We start from the raw sequence: 12,855 nt of genomic DNA on the forward strand, positions 1-12,855 counted from the left end.
TTTCCAGTCGCAGCCGCTGTGCGGGGAGAAAGGTGGGAACGGCAAGCGAATGGCAAATTGGCCAAGGTTGGGATTTTACGGTGACATTTGGAGGAGGAGGAAGAAGAAAGACGTCTTCCTTTCCTGCCGGAGGAAGAGTTGTGTACACGGCGTTTGCCTTGGGCTGTGTCCAGGGACATTCTCAGCAGTGTCTTCTCCGTGTGTTTCTTTCCCACTGACAGTAGGTGCCAAGGCCGGGCGTGGACACTGCTGACTTCCTTTGGTTTGTTTCTTTCAAGTGGGGTTTATTAGAGTGGATTAGAAATGGGACTGGGTTTGCACCACAAAGCCCTCTAAGCTGAGGCCTGGCTTCAGCTCGAAATCCCAGACACAATGAGCAAAGATGCCTGAGCCAAGGGAGACGCATCTGAAAGGAACGAGTCTCGTTGGCTGGCTGGTTCTCTGCCCTGTGACGCCTGTGTGAGCTCAGTGTCATCTGGGGCTGTTCCCTTCCACTGCTCTGGCCCTTTGGGGGTCTGTAAAAGGAGACAAAGGACAAGCCAACTGACTGTAACTTGGGGAGGTTCTATTTTTCCTAAACCTTGTGCAGCGTAGGCGCCACATGGGAACCAAGCAATATGGCGCCCAAACCCCACCTCCAGGGTTGATGCTTTGGACAAGACATATCCCTCACAACAAAAACTGCTCTCCCAATGTAGCACGGCACAGTCTTGTGATTTAAGTCCACTCCCAACCCAACGCTGTGACCCCACATGACAGATGACATAACAGGGAGGAGAGTGAGGAAATGGGATAAATGAGCTTGCCACCATAACCCAAGTCCTGGGACATCCTTTCTCATCATCTCCTTTTGAGCACTTGGTATTTTGTGTCCTTTGACCTGCCCATTATCACCGAAGGATCCAGATTATTTCAACATCTTGGACTCCCATGTTGCCCTGCCCCAGAATTACAAAGATCCTGCATACAAGCATGGGAGAGATGGAACATGCCAAGTCGGGAAGGATGAATAGATCACCCATAAGCATCTCTGACAGAGAAATGGGGGAACCAATGTGGGGATCAGTCACCACACTCTCCTCAGGGGTTTCTCACTGCTTAGGCTGCTGGACCCCCACCCCATCCCTACTGCTGGGATTTGGGGAGGGCAGAGTCCTTCCTGATTCCTTTGCAGCTGCCCCCAGGGAGACATGGGGAGCTGCTTGCTGCATCCTGCCCATCTCCCACTTCCTTTGTCCGGGGACCCACGGGGTTGGTGTTTAGTCAGTCAGCGAGTGAGTCAAAAATACGTAAATGCTTATAAAACTAATGCCCGTGAGGTCCAGTTGGTGGATTCATGATCAAAGAAACCCAGGCCAGGACCTGCAAAGCAATTGCAAAGTCAGTCGGGCCTTTACTTGCATTTCTCAAATAGCGTGAAGGGGACAAACGGACCACAGCCCCTCCCTGTCCCCATCTCCTCTTGATTCTACGTCACAGAAGCGCAAAAAGCCAACACAGAACTCTTCCTTGAGAGCAGAGGAGGGAAAGAAACAGCAGAAAAAGGCAAAATCCTTGAGCAGACAGGAAGGAAAAGCGGGGAACTGTCACATTAGCACCACTCTCGCCTCACCCACGTGGCTCAGGCTCTGCGGGAGGAGAACCACCCAGCCTCATTAAGGATGTGATTTGGCCCCTGCCCCCGAGGAGCCTCACAGTCTGCTGGGGAAGCAGACACAAATGCCGAAAGCAGAAAGCGCTTGATGCAGTTGTAACAAATGCACAGGGTGGTCGGCCAGCCAGGCGCAGGTGATGGGGGTGGGGGGGTGCTCCCTGGAGAAGGTGGTACCCAAAAGGAGGCAGGAGGGGAGTGATGGGCAGGCCATTCTGGGCAGAAGGAAGCCAGTCACTGCGGGAGGTGCTGAGCATCAGTTTGGCAAGAGCTGCAAGCCGTGTGGGGCTCAAGGAGCCTGGGGGAGGAGAGCAGGTTGTGTGGGATGAGGTTGGAGAAGCAGACAGAGGGCAGGAGCTTGGGCTTGATCCTGAGTTGCGGGGGAGCCTTTAAAGAGGGGTCCTCCAGGATTTGTGTGTTAGCTGGAGCATCCCCGGCTGTGCAGAGGGAGGACTGGCTGTGCAGAGGGAGGTGTCTGCAGGTGGGGATCAGGAGGAGCTTGTCACAGGAGTCCACGCTGGAGGCGATGAGGCCTTGGGCTAAGCAAGAGCAGCGACTGTGGTGAGGAGGCCACTGATTCAAGAACCATTTAGGAAGTGAAACTGGCACGATGTGGGGATGAGAAAGAAGGAAGAGCCAGTTAGTCACCAGCGCTTCTCAAAGCACCTACTGTGTGCCGGCCACTCTGCTTATAAGGAAGCACAGGGAGAGAATCTTAGAGCTGAAATGGTGAGCCAGCTCCAACCCCTCTGGCTGCTTGGTTCTGTGACCTGTGACTCCCTTAGCCAAAAGATGACGTTGAAAGGCTGAAGAAGGCATGAAGGCTTTCTGGCAGGTTCTAGATCTGGGTGGAAGCTACATGGCATAGGTCCCATCATTTCCCCTCCTATACTCACAGTGGGTTTCTCTAACCCGCCAGGCTCTTCCTCCTGCTGAGCGGTCTCAGGATTCTCCCCTGCCCACTGCTCCAGAAGGGGCCTGGCGGGTCAGAGGAAACCTACTAGCCACCCTTGGTAGAGACCGATTCCGTTTCCAATCTCATCTCCCCCAAGACAGGGCCCTACGGTCGAGGGTTCTTGGGCAGATTGACTGAGCTAATGCTCACCAGACACCGAGCACAGTGCCCAGCAGAAAGCGCTCACCCCTCGTAACCCCCTCCGTCACCAGCATTTCGCACTCCCTGGGCAGAACACACTGGCCTGCCCCATCTGTCCACTTGGTTGGTCACTTGTGGGAGCTGGCGATGACCTGTGATCCCAAACCTTTCTGTGCAGTGATCCTTATTCTTGTAATTACATCATTTAATTCAGTGTTGTGTAAATTATTGAAAAGAGATGAAAAGACACGGAGTTGTTTCATTAAAACCAAGGCTTTGGGATGTCTTGATAGCAGCCACTTGCTTAAAAAAGCTGTTGAATTAGGTGTGGGCAGGACAACTGTAAAAAACAGGAGAAAAATGGAAAAAAAGAAGATTCTGCACTCATCTGGCTTTGCCAGTGTCTTGAAGCTCTGCTCCGATTGAAAGACGCAGAATCTGGGAACCACAGACAAGGCGATATGGATGCAGTTTAGATGTGAAAGACCGTGTGGGCCCAGTGTCAAGAAGCACCTGAGCCCTCCAGGAAAGGACTGGCGAGTGGATGTGCATTTCCGTGCTTACAATTAAAACAGAATGTTTAACGTATGGATATATCCCGTATTATGACTCCCACTGTTGATTAACCAGCCAAACATGGTCCCATTCAGTCCAGAAAAAAGGATTTCTACCACAGTGGGCGCTCCCTGTGAGGCCCCCCTCTCCTGGGATTCCAGCCTCCTCAGCCTGGCTCCCTTCTTCATTCATGAGACCCCACTGCGAGTTACTGGATGAACTGGGATGAGAGCCTGGGCCTGCTGGCTCCCAGTTCAGTTCTTCCAGTGGAAGCAGAGTGAGGAACACAGGCTGTGGAGCTAGCCTGCGGGGGTTAGAAACTGGACTCCTCCACAGACCACCCTGGCAGATGCCTCAGTTTCCTCACCTGTAAAATGGGGATAATGCTCTTTCCTATCTTCCATGTATAAAGTGCCTGGGGCGTGCCATCAGCATCGGCCAGGCCTGGAATTGTCATCATTGCAGGGCCTTGCACCTTGAAGCGTTGCCAGGCAGAAGCCTCAGCGCACTTGTGCCTGCACCAAAGGGATTAATCAGCTTCTCCCACGGCAAGAGGGCTCTGATTCTGCTGCAGGGAAGGGGGACGTGTGGAGACGGCTGGCCGGGGGTGAGCCCTCCCTGCTGGAGCTGGTCGTGCTGAGCCTGAGTCCTGGCCTCCTCACACCAGGACTCACCTCTTTGATGGGCAGGAAGGAGTACCCTCCCTCCCCGGGCCGTTGTTTCCCAAGCCGCAAACACAAGGGCCGGCTGAGGTCCTTCCCTGGCCCCCTCTACACGTGTCTGCTGGTGGTGGCTCTAGGGGTGACCTCCTGTGTTGTCTGTCTTTTCCAGTGGTTTCCAGTGACAGTGACAGCGACTCCGATCTCAGCTCCTCGAGCCTGGATGATGGACTCCCGCCCACTGGAGTCAGAGACTCAAGAGGTGACAAAGCCTGGGGAGAGTCAGGTAAGTGTGGGAAGTATGCTGCTTGTTCCCCAAGCCCCAGGTGCAGAGTGGTGTGACCACACCTGGGCAGCCGTTCCCACACAGGTGTCTACGGAGTTGTTCTAGACCAGAGAGGAGAGTGGGCTGGGGGCTGGGACGATAAGGAGTTCAAGTCTTAGCACCGCTGAAGAGCAGGCGGAAAGGAGGCCCAGGTGTATCTGCAGGGGGATGGAGGGCAGGTCCAACCGGCCTCCGCGCACCGCTGCCTGCACACCTGGGGTCGTCCCCAAGCTCACTGCGAGCATCCCAGAGGAGATGTTGCCTCGCGAATGATGAGAGCTGTGAAAATCAGGTACAGAGCTCCCCGGGCTAGCTCAGCTCTGCCTGGAAACTGCAGCGGGGCCCTGAACACGCACCATGACCTCTTGGGCCTCTGGTTCCTTCTATTTAGCACAAACGGGATGAAGCAGGTGGTCTCCAAAGCGCCGTCTGAATTTAACGTCTCCGAGCTCTTCTCTGTGGCCCTGACTATGAAAGAGAATTAACCGGGGCCTTGAGGCTAGTGCAGAGATGGCCTGGGGGGCACATTCTCCTTTCCTTTACCCAGATGAAGACACTTCCCAGAAAAAGGACCAGCTTCACTCAGTTCCTCCAGAGGTTAGAACTGGGATATCTGAAGGACGTTTCAGAGAGGCTGATTTTAGTGTGTAAGAAAGCTTTATAATAACTGCCCCAAACTGGAATGAAATGCCTCAGGGTGCTGTCCTGGGACCAAGGCTGAGTGATCTCCTGCCTGAGCTCACATGGAAGGAGTTCCTGCTGGGGATGGCACTTGGGGCTAGATCAGAGATGGCACATGCCTGGCACACATACTTCCATTCCCACTCCTGTGCCTGTGGCAGACATTACTAGTTGATCATGATACTCTTTCCCGCAGAGCCTGATGTGGCCTCAGAATCCTCCTCTGCAGTTTTCCCAGTGGTCAGTGTCAATACGTGGAGGTGACACAAGACATGAAAACTCGCCCTGGACCCGATAGTCTCTTGGGCCCCTCAGGCCAAAGATTCTGTCTTAGAAAAGTGTAAAGGAAACTCGCCTGCCAGCCTTGGTTTCCAGGGCAGGTCTTACGCTCCCCTCCTTCCCCACCACCATAGCTGTGGTCCCCTCCCTTCACGTCAACTCTCACCTGTGACCAAGCGGGTCCAGGAGATGGGAGAGGATGGCGTGCAGTATCACAGGCCCCACCTCTGCTCTCTTGGCCAGGCAAGGACTAACGACCACATTTAGGTGAGGATTCTTTAGTTGTAAAAGGCAGCAGTTAAGAACCCCATTGGGTTAACTGAAATATACACCCATCCCCCCACACACACCCTCATTCTGTGAAGGCAGGGAAAGCTCTTCACTGCCAATTTTCACATCAGTGCCTTTACTCGTTCTTTAAGTGAAACGACTTAAGGGCCCATTCGGTTCCCTCTATACGTCTTGGACCCATCAGCAGTGGCTGGGAGTGGGGTCCTGCTAGAACACGGCAACCCTGTAGGGGCGGGGGTGGCAGTTCCCATGGTGAGGGGCTCTGGGCAGACAGTCCCGTAGGCACCCGTCACAGATCCCAAAGCAAAGATTTTAGGTGAGCTCCTTGTCGGGCTGCGATCTTCCCTCTCTGGTCAAGGTCTAAAGGGCGCCCAGCACTGAGCCATTCTCGCCCACACATGGTCTCTTGCAGGTGGCAGGGTGGAGTCACCCAAGATGGGGCTCAGCTGCCCCCCCAGCCACCTCTCGGGGAGCCAGAGCAGCCTGGCCAGCGAGACTGGGATGGGCTCTGCAGACCTGCAGGGGGGCACCCCTCCCTGGCCGGACCCGAAGGGCGCTGGTGAGTACCACACCACCCCTTCTAACCAGCTGCCTCCTCTCCTTCTCTGCTCCCCCTCCCCCACAGCTCTCCTCTCTCACTCAATCCTCCAGAACTGGAGAGTAGTAGACGAGATTTTCAATTCTCTGTGTTTACTGAGCCAGACCCACCCCTGCCGACAGTGAACAGAGAGAGGAACCCAAAATAATATGGTACCATCCCTAACCCATTCTCAGTAACTAACAGTGGTTGTTACCATCCTTGGTTTTATAAAACACGTAATCTTTCAAAGCATTTCCCCGTCTCCGTAACAGTCACAGTAACTCCTGTTTTGAGAGCACCTACTATGTGCCAGGCAATCCAGGCCTCACCAAGCCCCATTGTTCCACCCAGCCTGGGCTGGGTGCAGTGGGGGACAGTCCTTGACCTCCAGAAACCTGCCATGTAGCTGAGGAAGCCGAGTCAACTCACCCAAAACAGCCCAGACAGGGCAGGCCCACATGGAGAATTCCAGGAGCTGGCGGCCTGGACCCCCAGCCTGCCCTTGCACCTCCAGGGTCAACTTTCATTCTGTTGGAGGCGTATGCAGGAGGCCTGTTGTCCCCATTTGATAGGCGTGGAAACCAAGGGCGGGAATCCAGATGTCCACCCCGCCCCATGCCTGCCGTCCCAGCCTGACCATCCTGAGCTCATCATGAGATGGAGGTGGGCAGGGGGACGTCTCCTCACACTCGAGCCAGAGAAAGTTGTGCAAGCGCAGGTTTGCACCCTAGTCTCCTTCAGGAAAGACCTGATCCCTGTGTGGCCTGGCCGGAGAATCCACGGGCATGCACTGCGCACGTGTGGATCAGCGCAGCAGCTGATCCCCCAGCGGCACGGGGCCAGCGGCTCTCTGTAGGACCCTGAGCCCGCTGGCAGCTGCCCACCAGGAAATCTCGTGGGAGCAAGAAATCTCACGGGAGCGATCGCCCACTCCTCATCCTCCCTACTACCCCCTCCACTCCACCCCACCTCCTCCCCCTCCCCCTGTCGTGATGGTTCCGGAGAAGCTTCTGGGCAGGGCATGTAAGAGGCAGCAGGTGGGCAGCTCCCAGGGAGCGCGAGGTCTCTCCCCTCCCTCCAGCCTCCTCCACAGAGGATAGTTTGGGATCAAGCAGACCCTAGTTCTAGCCCCAACCCTGCCACCCATAGCCATGCGAACCTGGACAAACCATCAGGTTGAACCATATAACGTTGCATTTTTATAGATCAAAAATAGTCAAATATTGGCAATTCACTATGATTCAACCTATTATTTCTCTGCACCAAGTTGCATTATCGCTGAAGTGAGGACCACATCATGTCCTTCACGGGGTTGCAGGGAGAGTAAAATGCCGCATCCATGTGGAGGTCCTGCCCTAAGTAGGTCTTCAGGAAATGTCCAGTAATAGATGGGGAAGGCCGTGTGGCCCAGTGCATAGAAAGGGTTCCAGGGCTTAAGAAACAACTTGAAAAGGATCAGCCTGGAGGCAAGTTTTATATTCCCATGCCCATCTGCTCCTTCTGGCATCCTAAGATCACCTGTGTTGATTGCCCCGGGTTTCAATGGGCACAGTGAAGCACAGGGAGTACACGACTTGCCTGTGGTGACGCAGCTAAGCGGAGCAGAGCCAGGACCAGGGCACAGGTGCCCTGCCCAGAGCGCCAGCCCCAGCCGTCAGGGCAGCCCCCAGGTTAGTTTCAGACAAGAAGCTGCCTCAGGTGCGGGGCTGTTGCAGCAAGGAGCTCTCCTTCCCTGCCGTCACCTCCATCTCATTCCCCAAGGTCAAGCTGTCACCGGGGAGGATCTCTGCCTCTGCTAACCCTATAAGTGGCTTTTTTTTCCTCTCCCCCAAAGGCAAAAGGCACACCTGGACAAGGCCCCTCTGATGGTGTGGGCTCCGACGGTCCCCTCTGCCTGCTGTGGGCGGAGGCTTGTTTGGTGCCTGGAGCAGACTTTCCAGTGGAAGAGTTTGAGAGAGAGAGAAAGCCAGAGCCAGGTCCTTCCCGGCTCCTTCCTGACTCGCCCTCAGCCAGCCAGCCCTGTGGGACATGACCTCTGACTCAACAAACCAGTGTTTGGGGGGCTGAGTCTGCCTCCCCTACCCAGTGCCTTTCTGCACCCCTTCTCTCCTGGGTGCCCTCCTCTTCCCACCCCTAGCCGTTTCACTCAGCCGTGACCTTAATTTATTGTCCTTTCCCCAGCCCCCACTCCCAGGCTACCCCATGTTCATTTTAAGTTTGCACGTGTCTGGTGTTTGACTGGTAGGGAAGACCCATCTTGTGGGGCTTTCTCATATGCACTGCAGTTTCAGAGGGGGCCAGGTGGGGTCTCTCCATATTTGTGTTAATGGAAGAAGAACTCCGACCCTGAGCATTTACCCTTCAGAGCTGGACTTGGCCCCTGGAGTTGAGCGGTGGAGCCCAGAGCAAGGGGATGAGAGATCTGCCCGCCTTTTCCCTCTCCCTGCCTCTCTGGGCTGTGGGAGCAGCGTCCCCACTTCGCTCGGGGCTGGCCCAGGGGCTGCTGTGGAAGCCTGGCTCTTTGTTAGGTTTCTTGGGATCCCTCCCTTGGCCTCCCCAGGTTTTGCTCAGCTGGTGGAGCTGGGAAGGGTTCTGGGGAATACTGTGAATTCCCTCCTTAAAGAGCAGCCTTCGGCTGAGTCCCCAGCCAGGATGTGGCCCCCCCAAGCCATTAATTCACTTTTCTTCAGGAGGTTTGGTTTGGCATGAAAAGTGTGTAATTCAGAGTGCAGCCAAATGCTTCTGGAAAACGCTTTCCTGAAGAGAAAGAGAGTGTGTGTGTGTGCATGCGTGTGTTGGTGTCCACACCCTCCCGTCCTTCCTGCCCCTCCTTCCACGCCTCCCCGTACCCCGTCCTCGAAGGGCCTTCTTCTCTGCAGGCTCCCAGGCCCCCACCGTCAGCATTTTTGCCCTTGCCACTGGCAGACGGTAAAGACACTCACTGTTTCCCTGTGGCAAGTTATGCTTCAGAATAAAAACAATAAAGATTAGAATTTGCATTGAGCCAGTGTGTTGATCAAAAGACCACAATCGCCTGTGTTTCTGAGATGCATCAGTAGGGAAATGGATGGATGAAAATACGGTGCATTGATTTCCTGAAACATGTCCTAGGCCACAGTAAGAGGAATGAGCTGGATCTATGTGTGTTCAAAGAGCTCCCCCACCTAATGTTGAATGGAAAACACAGTGTCATCTATATAAAGAAATTTCAAGTATACATACAAACAATCAAAATGAGTTATGCACACTTATATGGACAAATGTAGAAATGTTTTTGAAATGGACAAGGACTTCTGGTTAAATATGGTGCACTGAACACATTCGTATTTCCTCTGCCCTCCAAACCCGCACTAAAATGTCATAAACCGCAAAGACAGAAAGCACAGGAGAGGAGGTGGCAGCAGATGAGAGAGGTCTGAAAACTCTGGAAGATGGGAGAATATAACTTGTTTAGTGCCAGCTTCCGCCACTCCCCAAAGTGTCTACAAGGGAGAAAGCCAACCCAGAACACACCGTCCCTCTGCTCTGCAGAATCCTCCAAGGGCTCAGAACTTGGAGGGACCACATATCCCTCAGGTGGGAGTTCAGGATGGGTGTGGAACTAGTATTGGCTGGAAGGAGTGGTTAGAGCCCCGAGTCCCCTCTTCCAGCTCACATGGCCCCTGACTGCCCTTCCTTGACCCTGGAGGAACGCAGGTTTTACAGCTGGCCAAGGTTGAACTAGAAAGATTCTGGATGAGGGACCCCGAGCCCAGAGAAAGACTGGGGTAAGACAATGGTTAATGGGGAGACCCTCAGCCCCCAACCCTGCTAACAGCCAGGCCTGTTCCCCATCCTCCCACCTTACTGAGTTTCTTCTGGGAAACTGACCAAAGAGAAAAGATGGACAGGTCCTGACGTTGGGGATTCCCCAGTCTGCCCAGTCACCACTGTGAGATCCCCCAGTCCACAAGTCCTGTCCACGTGTACAGAGCTTCCTCTTAGCTTTGGTGTGTCTCACTCATAGTGAGAACAGCCAAGGGCGCCAACATTTCACCAAAACCAACAACCTAAAATGCAGAGACCCCAATACACAGAAGAAAGGGGTCAGAGAGCAGCCTTCTGAAGAGATTGTACCCATGAATCAGGACAAGAATGTAATGTTTTAAAAAGAAGTGTTAAAACTCTGGAAAATTAAAAATATAATAGAACATTTCCTACATTGAAGGAAACGAGCTTCCGTAGAGGGAGAACCCACCGAGTACCGGGCCAGTGACAAACCCACAGCGTGTGGACCACGGCTGCCACTGTGAGCAGCCACGTGGCAAGGCCTGTAGATGAAGATGCGCGTGGCCAGCAGCCGCAGTGTAATACCGGTCCCCTGAGGTCTTGATTCTCCCTCACTAGGTCTGGGCCGGGGGCTGAGCGTGTGCGTCTCAGGGGCTCCCAGGTGATACCGCTGCTGCTGGCTGGGGGACCACACTTCAAGCAGCGCTGGTCTAGAGCAGTGGTTGGCGCCACTGGCTGCTCATTGGAATCCCCTGGGGAGCTTTACAAGCATTCACACCGGACTCACCCCCAGAGAGTCTGGTTTAATCAATTTTGGGCACAGCCTTGACATCAAGGTTTGGTAAAGCTCCCCAGGTGACTCCAGTGTGCTGCCAGAGCTGAGAACCATTTCCCTACAGAAACCTTTCTACGTGGGCTCCAGGGGACACGCACAGAATGCTTAGAGCAGTACCTTTTGATTAGCTAAAAATTGGAAACAACCCAAATACCATCGACAAAAGAATAGCTACAAAAATCATGATATATTCCAACAATGGAATATTGTGCAATGATGAAAATGGGCGACCACACTCAACATAGATAGATCTCACAAACAACGCTGAGCAAAGAGACAGATGGCAGAAAAATACACTATGATACCATCTATTTGGAGATTTTAAAACATGCAAAAATGATACATATTAACATATATTTTATGCAGTGAAAGAATAAAGAAAAGTGTATAGAGGATAAACAACAGATTCACGATATCTCTTGGGAAGAAGAGGCATGCGGTTAAGAAGGGGTTTCAACTTTATTGGTAATGTTTAAACCAATAGATAGATGGATCTTTAATATTTATATTTTATTATTGTATTATTTTTATATGTCTGAAATCTTCCAAAATAAAAAAATTTAAGAAAGCAAGACTTCTTAGCATGAAATTTCAGGTCACCAGTATAAAAATACTAAAGAAAAAAAATCCTAAAACCTTCCAAAGAGAAAAAAAACAGGTCACATATCAAGGATCAGAGATTAAAATGACATTGAAATTCTCAAAGCAGATTTTGAAGCAGAACACAGGGTCTTCTGAATTCTGACAGGAACTGATTTCTAGTCTAGATTTATATCCAGCCAAATTTCAATGATGGTAGAAGGAAGGTATTTTCAGATGTGAATTTTATTTAAATTTACCTCCCATGCATTCTTTCTCAGGCAACTACTAGAGGATGTGCCCCAACCAAACAAGGGAGAAAACCAGAAGGGGGATACCAGGGACACAGGAAACTGGACATCTAACACGGGAGAGGAGCAAAGAGAATCCCCAGGATGATGGGGTGGCTGTGTGAGGCCAAGGCCAGCCCAGATTGGAGCGTGAGGACGGAGGAGATATTCAAGAATATACAAGGATAAGCATATGTGCGTTGGGGAGATTGTATATGGTATCATAATGTTTTATAATATATCATGATATATAATATAGTTTGTAATGATATATAAAATTGAGAAATCAAGAAATAGAATCAGCGTGAGATTCAGATCCAAGGTAAACCCCAGCAGAAGCGGCTAAGAGTTCTAAGGGTTGCCTAGAGAGGGACTTGGTTGGGGGCAGGGCATTGCTGTCTATGTTGTAAACTTCGTGGCACAGTTGCCCTTTTTAAACTCTATGCTAGGTTACATTTCTAACAATGGGATTTTTAAAATGGGAAAGTACGTATCAAACCCAGGATAAACCCATGGGGTGGAGGTGAGTGCCCTGAGGCTATAGCAGGTGAGCGAGGCAGGGAGGCCCTGAGGACCCACCTGGCAGAGGAAATACAGCCCCAGAGGTCCCTATATCCAAATATCGGCTGTGAGGGGCTATTGCCTGCGCCTCCTGGCTCTAAGTGACAGAAGCCCCTTAGACTCCCAGACCTGATGTGGCGCAAGCTCCCACGCTCAGCCCCGCCAGAATCCCCTGCCTGGGCATACCCAGGCCAGGAGACGGACCTGGTCCCTGCAGTGCCCAGGGCTAATTCCATATGTGTTTCCTAGAGACGCGTCACGGGGCTGCCGGGTTCTGAAGCAGTTTCATCCCGGGGTTATCCCGGAAGCCCTCAGCTTTCGGGGGCAAGATGGAATGCAGGTCCCCCATGGGTGTCTGAGAGTTGCCTCTGGAGTTGAGTTCTTTGTGGGCTGGTCTGGGAACCAAGAAATTCTTTTTTTACAAACTTGCTCTCTGTGTCTCAAGCAACCAACTTACAAGTTAAGTTTTGGAGCTGAGCCTTTCATGGGGACGTCAGGGGAGAGTGGTGTTCTGTGTCATCTGTAAAATTCAGGGAGCACAGAAATGACTTGGTCTGTCCCAAATACCAGCTAACCTAAGGAGCCCCTAAAAGAGGCAGCCGGCGGAAGGCTCATGAACTTGGACACCTGGGTTCAAATTCCTGCTCCACTACTTAGTACCTGAAATTTCGTGTACTACTCTGTGCCTCAGTTTCCTCATCTGTA

At 52.5% G+C, this 12,855-nt stretch overlaps 1 protein-coding gene across 1 annotated transcript in view; it reads left to right on the forward strand.

Annotated features, from left to right (window-relative positions):
• The window catches only part of RPH3AL (rabphilin 3A like (without C2 domains)), a 145,604-nt gene extending 133,721 nt beyond the window's left edge, over nucleotides 1-11,883 (forward strand). The window contains 4 exon segments of the mRNA XM_070227817.1: nucleotides 4,134-4,247; nucleotides 5,950-6,065; nucleotides 6,067-6,096; nucleotides 11,581-11,883. Coding sequence (XP_070083918.1) covers nucleotides 4,134-4,247; nucleotides 5,950-6,065; nucleotides 6,067-6,096; nucleotides 11,581-11,664 — 344 coding nt within the window. The 3' untranslated portion in view covers nucleotides 11,665-11,883.
• The last annotated feature ends 972 nt before the right edge of the window (nucleotides 11,884-12,855 follow it).

The sequence above is a fragment of the Equus caballus genome, chromosome 11, assembly GCF_041296265.1.
Source record: "Equus caballus isolate H_3958 breed thoroughbred chromosome 11, TB-T2T, whole genome shotgun sequence".
Lineage (NCBI taxonomy): Eukaryota > Metazoa > Chordata > Mammalia > Perissodactyla > Equidae > Equus > Equus caballus.